This window comes from Thalia democratica, chromosome 9 (genome assembly GCF_965202585.1).
Source record: "Thalia democratica chromosome 9, ktThaDemo2.hap1.1, whole genome shotgun sequence".
Classification (NCBI taxonomy): Eukaryota; Metazoa; Chordata; class Thaliacea; order Salpida; family Salpidae; genus Thalia; species Thalia democratica.
In genome coordinates, this window is record NC_139173.1 from 32,981,381 (window position 1) to 32,998,444 (window position 17,064).

Here is a 17,064-nt window from a genome sequence, read left to right on the forward strand (position 1 = left end):
GTTGAAGTATGAGAAACAACTGTTTACACTATACAGGGTAGCTTTTGTTGCTTCAAACCCATTATGAATCCTCATATGTATATGCCACATTTGTTAACTTAAAAAAAGGTCGGCTGCGGTTGTAAGATTTTGGAGCTTTTCTCTTTCATAACATTATACAAATGAGATATATTAATAACACAGCAGTATGTAAATGACACCTACAACCCTAACCATTTTTACCCGAAGTTTTTAGTCTATACCCTTATCTCTAACTAACCTTACCCAAATATATAAAATATAAATCAAAAAAAAAATTCTTAGGACCTAGTAAAACTCTACCAAAATTTTTTAAAACACCTAATATAACCTGTAGTTTTAAACTAATTATCAAGACAAACACTTCAAATATATAAATAATATGTAAATCATGGCCATAGTAAATCTAAATTATGTTATCATTGACAAAAGCTTTAAACATAAATTTTATAAAATTATTTATTGCAATAATGAATATTATAAGCATTAGTACTTGGAAATTATGGTTGAATTTATTTTTGCAAAAAAAAATTGCAAATTTTGGTAAGTATCTATAGCATCTATCTATTTCGTAGCAACATCATATATCATTGTATAATGTTAACACTCAAATTTTTTCATTTATTGTTTTTTGCCCTTAAGAACTTATCTAGTTCTTATTAAATTAAGTTTTCCTCCCTAATAAGATAGTGTATGTAAATTTACTAATTATACGCAGTGCCTTTTGGTTAAGCTACAATATGGCTTCCTATAAAACTTTCATTGAAATAAGTAGAAAAAAATCATAAATTTATTTTTAACAAATTAGCTAGGCCTAAAAAGTAAATTTTGGTAAATCTTAATTTGTTTTTTAATACTGTTGCTTTTATTATATTTAATGTTTAACTTTTAGGATATTATTAGGAAACTAAACAAATATGCAATAATGAAAATCAACATGTTTTATTATTTTATTTAACTTACAATATAAAAAATATATTTTATACAAAGTTAAGGTTTAAAAAATGTTCAATTATCTTAATTTTATAAAAATTATTTTTTGAAAAGCATGAATAGTATATATGGCTTGTTAAATGTTATTTTTAGCATTGGTTGCATAAAACTGTAAAAAAGAAACAAATATATTTTTCCTATAATGGTATACTCTAAAAAAACGACTTGAATAAACACAATAAAGCAATTTAAAAAATACAAATTAAAACTTTTTGCACTGTTATTTTAAGATAATGATAGAATATCTTAAAGCGAAAGTTTTTCATATTAAACTTTTTTGTGAACAATAATAAAATATCAAATTTGTTACTAACAAAATATTTTAATTATGTTCATTTTATCTTTATCTTTTTTCTATTATTATCCAATGAGTTTTTCTTTTCTAATACCAAATCTAATTAATTTCAAGCTTTTTCCATGTTTCAAAGTAAATTGGCTGCCCTGATATTTTAAATAAGGTTATATTTTTTTATTTGGTCCAAAACTACTTTGATCTTATTTTCTAATTATCAGAACATATATTTTTTTATATAATACGAGAAATTGTGAACAATAAAAACTCATAAATAATTACATAGGAAACAGATGACAACAAAATTTATTACTATCAACTCAAAGTTCTTAGACAGTTAACAATAAAACAGATACACTAAACTTGCTGAATTTAATAAAATCATTTACAACCTTGATTTTTTAAAAAAGCAGCGAAACAGTAATGAAACATTTTTCATCCTTGGTAATACTCAAATCGCACGAACAAATGTAGAGACGCTTCTCAAAAATGCGGAATCTTCAAGCTGCTGAAGTAGTGGATCCTGTTTAACACCTCATCCGAACCTATCTCCTTCACGTCCGACCACTCTCCCGTGCCCGTGTCATACTCGATCATCTCGAACGAGTGAAGCTTGAACAGTAAAATTTTGCCGCCGAGCGTCACTGGTGACGTCGCGAAAACAAATTTGCTCCTCGGCGCTGTGACGTACTGAAACGTGTTGCTGAAAACGTCAAACACTTCAGGTCTTGTTCCGTCTAAATAACTACTGAATACGTACAATTTGTTCCTGATGGCTGCAGAGGTGTGGTCGCGTCTTTCTTCCAGCATGCTCGGCGCTTCGACCCATCTGTTTTCGAACTCGTCATACGAAAAAACAGAATTCTTTTTTCGACGGTGTCCGACATTACAGCCCCCTGAAACAAATATCTTGCCGGCAAAAGTTGAGCAGGCAGCTTTGAGTCTTTGCTCCTTGAGATTAGCTCTTACTTTAAATCCTTTTGCAGGGTCAAAACTTATGAAATTGGATTTGTTTGTCTCGACAGGGTTACCTAGGATGTATACTTTGCCCATGAGAACACAAACGTTGTGATTGTTCTCAATGCCCGGGCATGTTATGGGCGCATTCCATTTGTTTTCAGAGATTGAGTAAGAAGCAATCGAGACTGTTCTGTTCACTTTAAACACTGAATATAATGATCCGTTCAGGAAAACTATGCCATGACCATGTTTCACCTTGTCAGAAGTTGCAAGCGTAGTTGCTTCTGAAAATTTATCACTTTCTAAAAGGTAAAGAACATTTGTGAGTTTTCCATTCAAATAGTGTCTGCCATCACTTAAAACGACGTTAAAATTCTCTTGACTGCAGTAACGGTGCTGCAAGTTAACAGAAGTTGCATCAATATGCAACTGCTTTTTAAAACTCAATGAGCTTTGAATGTAGTTTTTACATCTGTAACATTCAGAAAACACGCTATTTCTCAGTAGCAATGTGTTTTTAGCTGCATCAGACAACAACGGCAAACGAACTGTTTCGAGCAAATTGATCGCGAGCCTGCTTCTTTTGATTTTGTCGTGTTTTATCCAGCTCTCAATGGCATGTACAAGTTTCATTTCAGATGTGATATTGAGTTCAGAGCTCCGGCATATTTTAATAAAGGCTTTAAAACTCAGTTCCAATTGCTTTTGATTACTCATTATAAGACAAAACCACCTTTCAATGTACTTCAAGCATTGCATGATCGCTTGTTCATTGTTGAAAAAATGACTAATTTCCAACAAAAAACAAGCGCTATCTTGATTTAAAGCATCTTTTGTACTGAAAAACAAGTTTATATTGTCCTTCAAGTTCAGTGTTTTGTCCACTTCGTAAGCCTTCAAGGCGTTTGGGCAGCAATATAGTTTGTTATCTGTAAATAAACGTTGTTGATAATACTGTAGTAAGTTTTTCAAAGTTTAATTTTCTTAAAACTTTAAATGATAAAACAAATTAAGATATAAATGATACATATGACTTTTTTTAAAACTTCTGTTGTTCAAGATTTTTCTAAAAACAACTTAATTATCTATTTATTAATGCAATAGATTTGTTTTTTTTCTCTAATACAGTATTAATACTTTAACATAAAGTTTAGGTATGTAAAATTTCAAGTACACTTAGCAACTAAGTTAACTATAAGTTATATAAATACTATAATTGTAACAAAGCTTTAATAACAAAGTCAAGCTTAAAAGTTTTTTGGTTATCCTTAAGTTTGTTTTCTATAATATATATACATATATATATATGTAGATATATATAAGTAGATCGATTTTTGTACTGAATTTTTGTAATGCACAATATTACGTCATACTGTTTTTTGTTTTTTTGTATAACTTTTGCATCTATGTCTAGCAAAGTGCTTTTTATTTAAAATTTAGATGGCTGATGATTAAGGCGTCTAGTCTTATGAAACACGTGTACCAGTAATTTTAAAATCTTATTTTTCTAATAAATTATCTAAAAGCCCTTTAAGTGGGCTCAGTAGAATGTGTTTAAGTTTAAATAATAACCTTGTTATATATATATTAATTCACTGAAATTAGCTGAAAAATTCACACCAATCACAAACAACGATCAAAACTTAATACTACATTCCTGCAAATCTACAATCTTTCACGAAAACAAAACATGAAAAAAAAAACACCTCTGACCTCTTTGACGTTAGCATGGGATCCTACAATGGAGCCGAAGTGTGCGACATGGTAGGACTTTTCATGCTAAGCGAAATAAAAAAAAAACTAATATATTCAATGAAGAATAATTCGGTATATATAGAGACGACGGCCTTGCGGTCATCCAATCTAAATCGCCGAGAACCATAGAAAATACCATATAATAATTACACAAAATTTTTAACAAATGGGGTTTTAAAATAACAGTGGATGCAGGCCTGATCAAAACAAATTTTTTAGATATCGAACTAAACTTACCCAACAAAACATACATCCCATTCAGAAAACTAAATTCGGATATCCTTTAAGTAAAAAATAAATCAAACCACCCTAATCAATTATTAAAACAATTACCTATAACTGTTAACGAAATACTACACAATTTATCAAGTAACGAAGAATTAATTAACCGTATAAAAGATAGTTATCAATTAGCACTAAAATCCGCCAACTACAAATTCAACCTAACATACCAAAAAGCAAATAAAAAACAACAAAAAAGCAAAGAAAAAGAAAATTTATTTATTTCAACCCACCTTTTTCCCTAACTGTTGCAACTAAAATAGGCAAAGAATTCTTAAACCTGGTAAATAAACACTTTGACACAAACCACCCATATCACAAAATCTTTAACAGAAACACCCTCAAAATTTCTTATAGCTGTATGGAAAATCTTGAAACAAAAATTCTTAAATATAATAACAAAATTTTAAACAACCTAAACTTTAAACAACAAGAAAAAACCTGCAACTGCAGGAAAGAAAAATGCCCGTTAAACAATAATTACCTATCAAAAAATATAATCTACAAAGCAACTATAAAAACAGAAGATATAACAACATTTTACGTTCCACTAGTACAAAATTTAAAAACAGGTATAGCAACCAGAGTTGGTAAAATGCTAATAGTTACTATGGTAATTCAGCAATGAAGCGTATAAACTTTGGTTTGTTTTAAGTTAGTAATTTCACGCTCGAGTAAACAAAGCAGAGCTTTTTAACATGTCTGATAGCAACCATAAATCAAGCTTTACTAACAAATTAAAAAGTCACAGTACCGAATTATCGAACCATATTTGGGAAATAAAAGACGCAAAAAAAGACTATAATTTAAAATGGGAAATACTCTGCAGAACCAAAACAAAACCGAAAAACAATAAAACATGCCATTTATGTTGCTTAGAAAAGTATAAGATTGAAAAAATTAGAAAATATTTATCATTAAATAAAAGAAAAGAAAGGCAGCAACCCTGCCTCCATAATCAAAACATGTATTTTAAAAGAACAAAAACCACTAAATAATAACAAAACAATAACAACAAAATAAATCCAAAAACACGAACAAACAAAGCAAAAATAAGTTGACTTATACATAAGTTGTTTTTGAAATAGGCTAGTTAAAATTATTCAATTTTAGTTGAAACGTCACAATGTGTTTTTTTTTTGTGTGATTCTTTAAAAATTTTACTTTGTTCTTTATTTCGTTCTGAGGATATGCACAAAGCATTGAAACTAAGTAAACGATTTGAAAGTTGTTTTTTTTTTGATTTCATAAATATATATATATATACGCATGCGCATGCGTGACTCGTAAAAAAGAAGAAAAGAAAAAAAAAAGAATATAATTTCTTTGGGTAGCTGTCTAATTTGCAAGAGCGTACAAAAATGCAGGAGTGCACAAAATTGCACGAGGATATTTTTGCACGAAGATAAAATTGCACATAGGTACATTTGCAAAAAGGGTCACTTTTGCACGAAGACAGTTTTGCACGAGCAGACAATTTTGCACAGGTTAAATCTTTTTTTTTAATTTTATATACATATATTATTTTTGAGTTTTTTTTTTATTATCACTGTTACCCCTAATCCTTACCCTCGGTCGGTAAATTAATATTTTTTTCAATATTTTTTGTTTTAATATTTTTTTACTCTCACTTTTACCCATAACCTTTACCCTCGGTCAGTAGCTTTATTTTTTTAATTAAATTATTTTTCAATTTTTATTAGTTTTTTGTTTTAATTCTACTATCACTTTTACCCCTAACCCTCGATCAGTAATTTTTTTTATTAAATTATATTTTAGTTTTTATTTTTATTTTAATCTTTTTCTGTTTTTTTTACTCACGTGCAAAGATGTAACTCGTACGAAATTGACCCTTGGCGAAAAATCGTCTTCATGCAATTTTGTTCTTTCGTGCAATTTATACCTGTTCCCTTTTAATATAGCTTACAATAATAGTTTTAAACTACAGGATTTTCTTTTATTAAATTAGTAAATTTTGTGCAGCCCCTAACAAAAATACCACGCTACGCCACTGGTATATACGTAGAAAACGTGGCAACGGGTCAAAAGTACACGAGAACAAAATTGTACGAGTGCGAAAAAAAATTGCATGAAGATACTTTTGCACGAGGGCGCAAAATTGCACGAAGACAATTTTGCACGAAGACAATTTTGCACGAAGGGTCAATTTCGCACGTGTTACATTTTTGCACTAGAGTATTAAAAAAGGGAAAAAAAAAACTAAAGTATAAAATAATAAAAAAGCAAAAAGAAAAAAAAAACTGATCAAGGGTAAGGGTTAGTAACAGTAATATTAAAAAAAATAACTAATAAAAGTTATAATCAAAAAAAAAAAAAAATTAAAAAATAAAACTTTTCGACCGTAGGTAAGGGCTAACAGTGAAAGTAAATAAAAAGTTAATAAATAAAAATTCAAAATTTAAATCTGAAAAATATTGAAAAAAATATTTAACCCGTCCAACAATTTCTCCGTGCACAATTGTCTGATCGTGCAAAAAAGTCCATGTACAACTTTATCCCCTCGTGCAAAAGTGTCTACGTGCTAAAAACTCTTCGTGCAATTTTGTGCACTCGTGCAATTTTGTCCCCTCGTGTAATTTCGTACGCTTGTACAAATTTGACAGCTACCTACAAAATGTTGATGTAAAATCCAAAACCATTAAAACAATTCACATACATTTTCCGCTAAACTTGGTTAGTTGATATAAGTTTTTCATATTTGTATTTTGTGTTACATGTTTTGCAAAAGCATCTAAAACTTTTGTATCTTCTATATTTCTATGTACATCAAAGTTGTTCAGAAACTTTCCATTAGAAGAAGTTAACTTTAATTTTTTACTTGTACTTCTTTCAGATTCTGAGTTGCTCTTTCTTTTTATATATGACATTTAAATAGACTATTTGTCCATGCAAAATCAGCAAAATTATAAAATTTATTTAGTTTTCTGTTTTTAGAAAAAACGAACAATATATAAAACTTTAATTTATTTTATACTATTTGTTAGTTAAACTCATGTAGTTTTTAATTTTATTTTTATATTTCTTTTAATACGGATTAGAAAATTTTAAAACTTTTAAAATTAAAAGTTTCAAAAAAGGCTAAATAACATCTAAATAAATCTTCTTTTAGTTGATTAAATTAAAGTAGACTAAAAGTAAAAAAAAAAAGTTGTTATAGTAAAAGTTTTAGTTTTGGTAAAATTAAGTTTTTTTGTACAAAAAGAACTTTTTTTTTAAATAGTACCTGTATTAAATTTACTTACAGGTATTACATGAAAAAAAATACTAAAATTAAATTAAAATATTTGCTTCAAGGAAATTTTGATCTTAAAATACAAATCTTTTAGAGAAACACAAAAGGTTAAAAATAATTATTTACTATGTTTGTAAAACGTATACCCTTTATCAAATTTTTAACAAAGTTTAAATAAAAAATATCCAATAATAACATTTGTTGTTTGCTAAATTTACAGCATATTAGGTGTAAATAAACATAAACTAGATGGTATCTTTTAAAGCAGGGTTCCCAAACTTTTTCTTCAAATTGCCCCTTTTAAGAAATTTAAAAAGCTTTGGCCTCCTTGTACCAAGATTACTCAAAAACTACCGTAATAAACACTTAAGACCAATCCCAGAATATCTAGTTTAAATTTCAATTTATGACCTCATGGCCCCGTAGTGGCTCCTATACTGCTAATGGCCACTATCTTTGGCCTCTTTGCTGCTCATGGCCCACTTTGGGAAAACCCTGTTTTAAAATTATAAATTAATTAAGTAAACACTTTAACAGCAAATTTATTTATGTCAAATTTAATATTAGAAAAAAAACATGTTCTATAATCTTATAACTAGGTGGTAATATTTTTAAAAAAATTTAAGAAATTTGAATATAAAAATTTTCTTTATTACAAACTATTTTTTGATAACAAATAATGTAGTATAAATTATGATGGGTCAGCATAGGTAAATAAAGATGCAAAACTCTCAACCAAAAATATTAATGTTGGTATCAACTAAACTAACTCTCAGGTAAAATAACAGAACAATTTAGAAAATAGAATAAAGAATGTTGAGTTTTTTAATATCTTCATAACTAGTCTTTGTGATAAATAATTTACATTTAGACTTAGTATGTCTTCGTACAATAACAAAATTACATTTTAAATTTTAGCCATATTAAAAGTATTTGTATTACTAAATCAGTTTTCTTATTAGTTTTATTACAATATCAAAAAACTTACACAATTTAATTAAACAACTATAAATATTATGATAGTCAAGTTATTTATTACGTTTGTAGTTTTAACATTTGTTAATTATTTATTTATAAAAATAAGAAAAAAAAAATATTGTGTAAATGGTACTCTTGTTTAAAAAAGTACCTAAAATTTGAAGTATTAATTATAAAGATATTCATTGTTTTAAACTAAATAAAAAGAAAATGTAAACTACTTTAGATGTTGTTTGATTTAATTATTACCCACAATAAAATAAAAATTGTTATAAACAACTAAAAAGCACTTTCAGTTTTGTTAACACCATAAAAAAGTTAAGCCTATTTAATTTGAAAAAGCTTTAGCTGGTTTTATAATCAAAGAAACATTACGTCTTCAACAAGATTTTTTAAATTTGTTCAATTCTACTTCTGACCTGGACTTTGGTTCTCATAATCTACTTAAAACAAACAACTTATTAAAAATTTAACCTTTAAATTACATAGTTTTAAAACTAAAAATGGCTTAACTAACAAAAACTTAGGTCTTGTCAATCATGCTTTAAAAGACCGAAAATTTGTATGTTTCAACATTCAAAAGTATAGTTATAGATTCGCTAACCAGAGTTAAAGTTAATAAGTAAAACTAAATGACGATACAAGTTTAATGTACCTAATGTTATTGTAAATAAGCGCGGTAGATGCAAGTTAAAAGACTGCGATAAACTAAACTAGTTTGACTATTGAATTGTTTAGTTTAAATATTTTAGTAAACTGTTACTATTTTTAAAAACACAGTTTTAATACTTTGATTGTCAAACAATATCTATAAATAAAAAAAAATATAATTTATAATTTATTAGTAATAGTTTTATAAATTACTTAAGACATTTCAATCATATTAATTTTAAGATATGCAAAACTAAATATAATACTAAGTTGATCTTTTTCTCCAAAAGCTTGTAAATTTTAAACCTTCGTAATTCGTAACTTATGAAACTAACCATATATTAGTAATTGTTTATAATAAAAACTTTTAACTTATATACTTTGAAGATAAAAAAAAGTAAGCTTCAAACGTATGATATAAATTAACTATAAAAAACTCACAGGTTTTATTACTACCATAGCCTTAAAACATGAACGTTGAAGTCTTAAAAATATGAAGAACATTGCCTATGTCACCATTAAAAACTACAAATTAACATAGTAACACGTGCACTTGTAAGACAAGGTCGGCAGGCTGGAGCTAGCCTGGTAAAAGGCATTGTTTTGTTTACTCGAGCGTGAAATTACTAATTTAAAACAAACCAAAGTTTATACGCTTCAGTGCTGAATAAGCATAGTGACTATTAGCGTTTTACCAACTCAGGGCTGGAGGTATTCGCGAGCCCAAATTTCGAATTTAAACATCTACGCAGGCCGCAGTTTTAGTTTTAATCACATAGTTGAAATTATTTTAATTTAGTTTCAACCCGTCTGATATATGAATCAGTCTGAGTTTTAATTATACATATAAGGGTTATTTTTAAAAGGTAAAATCTAGATTTTCGTATTTGAATTCGCTACCTGTCTAATAAACAAGTATTTTTATGCTTAGTAATTTAGTTACTCAATTATCACCTAGCACCGACACAAAAGATCTTAAAAATTTATATTAAGATCACTTTTTTCAGTTGTCTTTATCAATCTCTTTTCAATGTGACTTGAACATAATGCTTTCCTACTCAGTTTTTAATAGTGATGTACCGGACCCACAATTTCGGGTCCGGCCGGACCCGGATCCGGACTTTTTTTTTAAATTAGAATCCGGCCGGAACCGGATCCGGACTTTTTTTTCAAATTAGAATCCGGCCGGAACCGGACCCGGACTTTTTTTTCAAATTAGAATCCGGCCGGAACCGGATCCGGACTTTTTTTTCAATTTGGAATCCGGCCGGATCCGGATATCAGACAAAAATGGCAATATCCGGCCGGACCCGGACCCGGATAGTGAGTCCGGTACATCACTAGAATAAACTAGCCTGAGTCAGAATGAGGTTTTTAAAAACTGAAAAAAAAGAACTTTAATCTAATAATAAGTAGAACAGCTAGCCACAAGGTTTACAAATTTAGGTGTTATTTACAATTAAAAATCTGAAATCAAGTTCTTGAACAAAATACACTAGAAAATAACAAAATATTAAAAACTGGATCAGCTCAAACTCATTCAAAATCTAAAAGAAAACTAGCCTGAGTTTTTATAAAAAACTAAACTAGCCTGAGGCAGTCCAAGATTTTCTAAAATTCCCAAAAATTTTCAAACTAGCATGGTTGCCACTGTTTAAGTCAATAAAAATAGCCAGAGTGAGTATAAACAAGCCTGAGTCAGAATGAGGTTTTTAGAAACTGAAAAAAATACTTTAATCTAATAATCAGTAGAACAGCTAGCAAAGGTTGACAATTTGGTAGTAAAGTTGTGGACTGATTGTGGTACACTTAACTTATTAGTACTACCCATCATGATTAAATCCTACCTTATTTAATTAATATCTAACAAATACTAAATTCTAGCTGAGACTACTTTCTATAATCAGAAACGATAGTTTTGAGTGATGAATCTTTTATATAAAACACAACAAGAAATACTAGCATATACAAAATTATTAATTACTTTGGTAACACTTTTAAAACTGGAAGCTATTTAAATCTATATCAAAAGACTTAAAACAAAAAACTAAAAATTAAATAAAACCTTTAGTAAACAAGAAAATGTAAAATTTTTAATAAACTAACAAACTATAAACCTAGCTTAAATATTTAAACAATTAAACACCTGTTGAAATATTCACTTTTAAAACAAAAACTACTTACAATAAGCATTAACAAAAACGTTCAAGATATTTTGTTACTTCAAGCTACACACCAAACTAACTAACTGCTTACATATAAACTGCGTTGCATGTACTGATGTTTTGTTGCATCAGTATTTAGTTTGAAACATTTCGTCATATGATTCTCATTGGCTCGTATTTCAACCGTATTAACTCTAAATATTCTCTGAGTTCAACTTTAAATAATAAATAATGCAAGTATTCATTCCAAAGTTTTCAATTTTACAACATATGTAAAGAGTTGCATTTCATGAAATGTTTATTTCATAGTTTAAATGTAAAATAATGTAAATTAGTCACGTGTACAAAATGAGCCAATCACGGTAGGTGTTTAATTTTAACTGTCGAAAATGACACTTAATAATTTACACAGGGTTTGTTTTTGAAAAAATACTTTTCAGTATGCTCTTTTTTACTAACTAGATCCGGGTCCGGCCGGATCTCTGTTAGGATCCGGCCGGACCCGGATCCGGACTATTTTTTCAAATTAGAATCCGGCCGGAACCGGACCCGGACTTTTTTTTCAAATTAGAATCCGGCCGGAACCGGATCCGGACTTTTTTTTCAATTTAGAATCCGGCCGGATCCGGATATCAGACAAAAATGGCAATATCCGGCCGGACCCGGACCCGGATAGTGAGTCCGGTACATCACTAGTTTTTAATAACATCGTAAGTTAAAAAAAACTGCAATTTTTAAAACTAGTAAACTAAAATATATATAAAAACAAATTGTACAGTAATATTCCTTTATTGTACCAACACACATTTCTTTGTGTTAAAGAATTAACACACTTCAACTGGGTTCTGTAAAAAACACTATAATGAAAGAATAGAAGCTAAAGTAGGTGTATACATGTGTTTGTAAAAATTTAAATAAAATAGTTTCTACAGATTTTGGAGGTTAATAGTAATGATAGGTAAAATACTCAATGTTAAATCCAACTCTTATAAAATTATATATAACTATATATTTATGTAACATTTGTATACACCTACTTTAGCTTCTATTCTTTCATTACAGTATTTAATATTTTACAGAACCCAGTTGAAGTATGTTATTTTGTTAACATAGAGAAACATATGTTGGTACAAGAAAAGAAGATTACTGTATAATTTGGTTTTGTTTATATTTCAGTGAACTGGTTTCACTAAAATCTTTTATTAACAAGCACTTAAATCTGTATTTTAAAATGTTAAAATAAAATATATAAAGAAACTAAAAAATATTAACTTGGTTTATAAAAAACTAAGGCATTATACGTTTAAACCTTTCAGTAAGCTGTTTATTTTCAAACAGGGCCAAACTTTGAGACAAGAAAGTTAGCCCAGGTAGTCTAACCTGATTACTTTAAAATGAAAATAAATATTATTAAAGATAGTTGAAAGAAACAATGCTAATCAAGTACTAATACAATTATTATTGTTTTGATTACATAAGTACTTAACTTTTTTGCTAGAAGACATAAAAGTTTAAAAAGTTTATATCAAAATAAAGAACTTATCTGCACTAGCTTTATATTTTCAATATAATATTATCAAACTTATAATATATACACATTACATTTATTTAGTGTCATAAGTAGTTGGTACAAACAGAACAACTTGTTACTAGTTTATTGAATGTCAAAGCAAACTCTCAAAATATTTGGTTCTAGGACTTGGTGCACGAAGAACCTTTCGGTTATCGATTCGTACACAACGGATACCATTTAACTTATTTTCCAGGACAGGACTTACTGTTCTCAAAAATTTTTAATAGGTGAAAACTTTTTCTTACCTTAACAATAATATTATGATTTTTTAAACATATGTTTAATAATGAATTATAAAATGCAGTGAAAAATATTTTTTAATGGAATGTTGCACAGAAATTAATCGTTTAAAAAAGTACTTAGTGAGATTAGAACTAACTTGATAGTTAATTACTGTTAAAAATTTAAGTTTAAATTAGATTCCACTAAAATTTGTATTAACAAAAGTTATTTAGTATGTATTGAACAAAAAAACTTACAAAATCCAAGAAAAACTCAAGATAGAACAGTATTCTACAGTTTTAACTAGTTAACACTTAGAGATGAAGAAGAAAAAAGCTGATTTTTCTACTATGAAGAAACATCCATAAACAGACAATCTGTCTTTTTAAGTTTAAGTTTAAGTGGCAAAACTGGTAAAATAGTTTTTATCAAGGACATAAAATATGATAAGTCAAAATACAGAACTCAAACCAAAACAATCAACACAAAATATGATATTTAGTGTGCCAGATCAATATGCTCACGGGCCGCAGATTTACTCTTCGAGGGCCGCAGTTGGCCCGCAGGCCACGTGTTGCTAATCCCTGTTGTGTGAAGCAGATCTAGTGAGGCTTCAATATATTGTACTTTTACCGGTTTCTAAGGAATTCCAACATATGCATTTGTTGCACTGTAAAATATAAAGAAATAAAAATGATTATTGCGTAGTTACTCCACTTACACAATAAGAATAGCAGCACACACTATACAGTAAACTACAAACAAGTCAATCAATTCTCATAAGTAGAATACAAAGATAACATGAGATATGTTTCCTAAACTTATACAGTAACAAAGTAATCATAGAGCAATCAAAAGAGTAATAAGAGATAAAAACAGTTATGCTTATTATGCTTTTTATAAGAAGATTTGTTTTTAATTAAAATAAACTTACAGGTAATATTTAAAATTCTACATTAAGTTTTGAACAAAAACAACTTTTAATTAAGTCGTTGACCAATGTCATTGATATATAAAAGATAAATTTTCAAATTATTAATTGCTTTTTGAGCAAAACAAAAACTTTTGAATGAATAATTTAGGAACAGGTCTTTTTGAGTTTGTGATTAAAGCTTTTTAAATTATTTTAATAAATGTATTTTATGACATATTTAAAAGAAAAGTAATTTTCGTGTCAACAGGTTTTATTTGCTTAAATGTGTTTTAGTGCAAGGTTTCAAAGCTTTTAAACTTTGAAAGCTTTAAGAAGTTTTATAACTTATAACAAAAAATAAACAGACAGAGTAAACAAAACATCTCAGTTTTAAACTAACTAACTACTGAACAAAAAATAATTATTGAAACAATAATCCAGCATGTAGTTTTCTAGTTTACAAGTTTCAGGATTTAAATACAAAGACTAACAATTAACGACAAAGCTTGATGTAAAAAAGTGCTTATCAGCTAAAAACGAATAACTTCAAGAAATATTCTTGAACCTTTTAATAAATAACTCATTCTTTATACAAGTTCTACTTGTACCATGCAACTAAAAAAAGTTAGCATACTTTCTAGTATTCAAATTTAATATACGCTCGGGGTCGCCCTTAAATTGCAACTCAACTTCGCATCCGAAATGCTTATTGTGAATAATGTTAAACTGTTAAATAATGTTTAAAAAAATTGTAAATAAACATAAGCTTTTACTACTACATAAGTAAAGCTAAATGTTTCTGTTTAAGATGTACTGTAATTTGTATGAAATTAATTAATTGTATATACTTTTATTTGCTTCGATTTGCTTTCATTTATGTTCAAAGTGCTTTTATATATCAATAAAGGTTTTTAATTAATTTTCTTTTTTTTTTACACACGCATGCACAGCAAGTACAAAAACAAAACATTCAGAGTAACCGACCTCGCTTTTAAAAACTACACAACCGAGTAAGCTTGAATCTGTTTTACGAATCGAACTTTGAAGACATCAAAAAAGAAGTTTTGCCAAAAAAAAAGACATCAGTCAAAAAGGAATCGAGTTACAGAAACCGTCACCAATAAAAAACAAAGAGAACAAATTACCCAATTTCGCTAAGAGACAATTCGTTGCCATGCAACAGCCCCCTAGAAACATCAGAAGCTCTTTTAATTTTCCGCTCCACCGACTTCACCTCTCTCTCCCCCTCTTGCTTAGCAACGAGATGCGCGTTGTCATGCCAATCAAGGGTACGCGCGGGTCACACGGGCGACTGATTGCTTGTTGTTGTTGCTAGGGATCGTTCTCTGTTGTTGGGGATGACTCTCAGGGATTCTTTCGGGGCTGCAGATTAGTTTTCTAACATTTTTATTTACATTCGCTTTGAGTGATTAAGTTTAAGCAGGATAATCTGATACCAGAAAGAATTTTTACGGGATCTTGTTTTGAATGGTTGGAATTTCTATTTGTTAGTTTTATTTGGTAAGCTTATAGCTGTATGTATGGAGTTTGCATTTTAACTTAAATATTTTTAGCAAGCAAGTAAATAAAAGATGGTGTTAAATACAGTTTGAATTGATAAGGATAATATAAAAACGTGCATCACTAATAAAATGTAGTAATAAGAAATATTCTTTTTTAGTTTAATTATTGATTTTTTGCAGTAATTAACATATAAAGTTTAAAAATTTTAGTATAAAACTTTTATTCTTATATTATGAGTTTCTGATGCTAAGACTAACCAAAAAACCACACAAAATTAATGTACAATTAAGTTAAAATAATACTTCACCATTTAAACAAAACTAGAAATAAAAGTTAATTGTGATAAAGTTTTTTTTACCTATTTTTATTTTGTCGGATTTTGACCAAAGTAAAACATCTTATTTTGTGAGCTGAAATCTTTCAAAGTTTGTCAATTTGATATGAAATAACTTTACAAAGTATGGGTAATCTTATAAGTAGAAAGCTTATTGCGCAAAAACTGACTACTTTAGATAACTGGCAGAAAATAGAAAAACGAGTTTCTTTGTTTCAAAACACAAAAAACACAACTTAAGCAAATTACGTCACTGAATTTAAACTAGATTTAATTATAAAATTTTTACTTGTAAATATATTAATGCATACATTTTAAATACAAAGACTTTATCATCCAATTATAAATCATTTCAAAAAATTAGTATAAGCTCTAATATTTATACTTTTTGAAAAGTACAAAATTTGTTGTTTATATAAATTTTACTCTAAATTTTTTAATTTATTTGTACTATTTAGCTTTACTTTAACTCAAAGCTGCCAAATTTACTTTTACCACATAAACTTAATTGTTTTTTCTGTTTCTTACGTTAAAAATTAAAATTTATTTTTTGTTGAAATCATTTAAATAAGCTCTAGAATAAAAGTCATTATCTCATTCAGTATCTTTAAATGCTATGTTTGCTTTTTTACATCAGGTGTATTGATTTAACCTTTTTTAATTGTTTTAATAAAAACACTATCACATTTCAACTTAAAAGTAAACTCTTAGTTGTATCTCAATATTCTTTTGTTTTGCATTTTCAAAATTAGCTTAACATTTAATTTAAATCAAACTTTATTAGTTACAACTGTTACGTTTACACTTATTATCTGTTTTTTTTAGTAATGTACCGATTAAACTTACATTCTATTTAGACTTTAAAAGTAATCGTTTAAAAAAATCTTGCTATAATTTGAAAATGTACTATTTTAAGTAGTTTTCAAAATTATTTAAACAAAATTTAATTATTGTATTTATAAAATTAAATAAAGTCAAAAGTATTTCCTTTTAACGCAGTTACGATTGTTAACGCAGTTACGATTTGTTATAACTTTTATAAAACCTAGTTCATTTTAAAACTAAAAAAGTGAATCTATTTCTAAAAAATGATAACAATGTTTTATATTTAACGAGTTGTGCTAGTAAAACTATAAATTATACATTTTTAA

The 17,064-nt window shown here is 28.0% G+C and overlaps 1 protein-coding gene across 1 annotated transcript; it reads right to left on the reverse strand.

The window, feature by feature from the left end:
- Positions 1-1,786: 1,786 nt before the first annotated feature.
- On the reverse strand, positions 1,787-4,276 carry LOC145845216 (kelch repeat and BTB domain-containing protein 12-like). The gene is made up of 2 exons (XM_082952640.1): positions 4,270-4,276; positions 1,787-3,192 (listed from the first exon to the last, which is right to left on the reverse strand). Exons 1-2 carry the CDS (start codon positions 4,274-4,276, stop codon positions 1,787-1,789), a joined length of 1,413 nt encoding a protein of 470 aa, XP_082808766.1.
- Between the last annotated feature and the right edge of the window lie 12,788 nt (positions 4,277-17,064).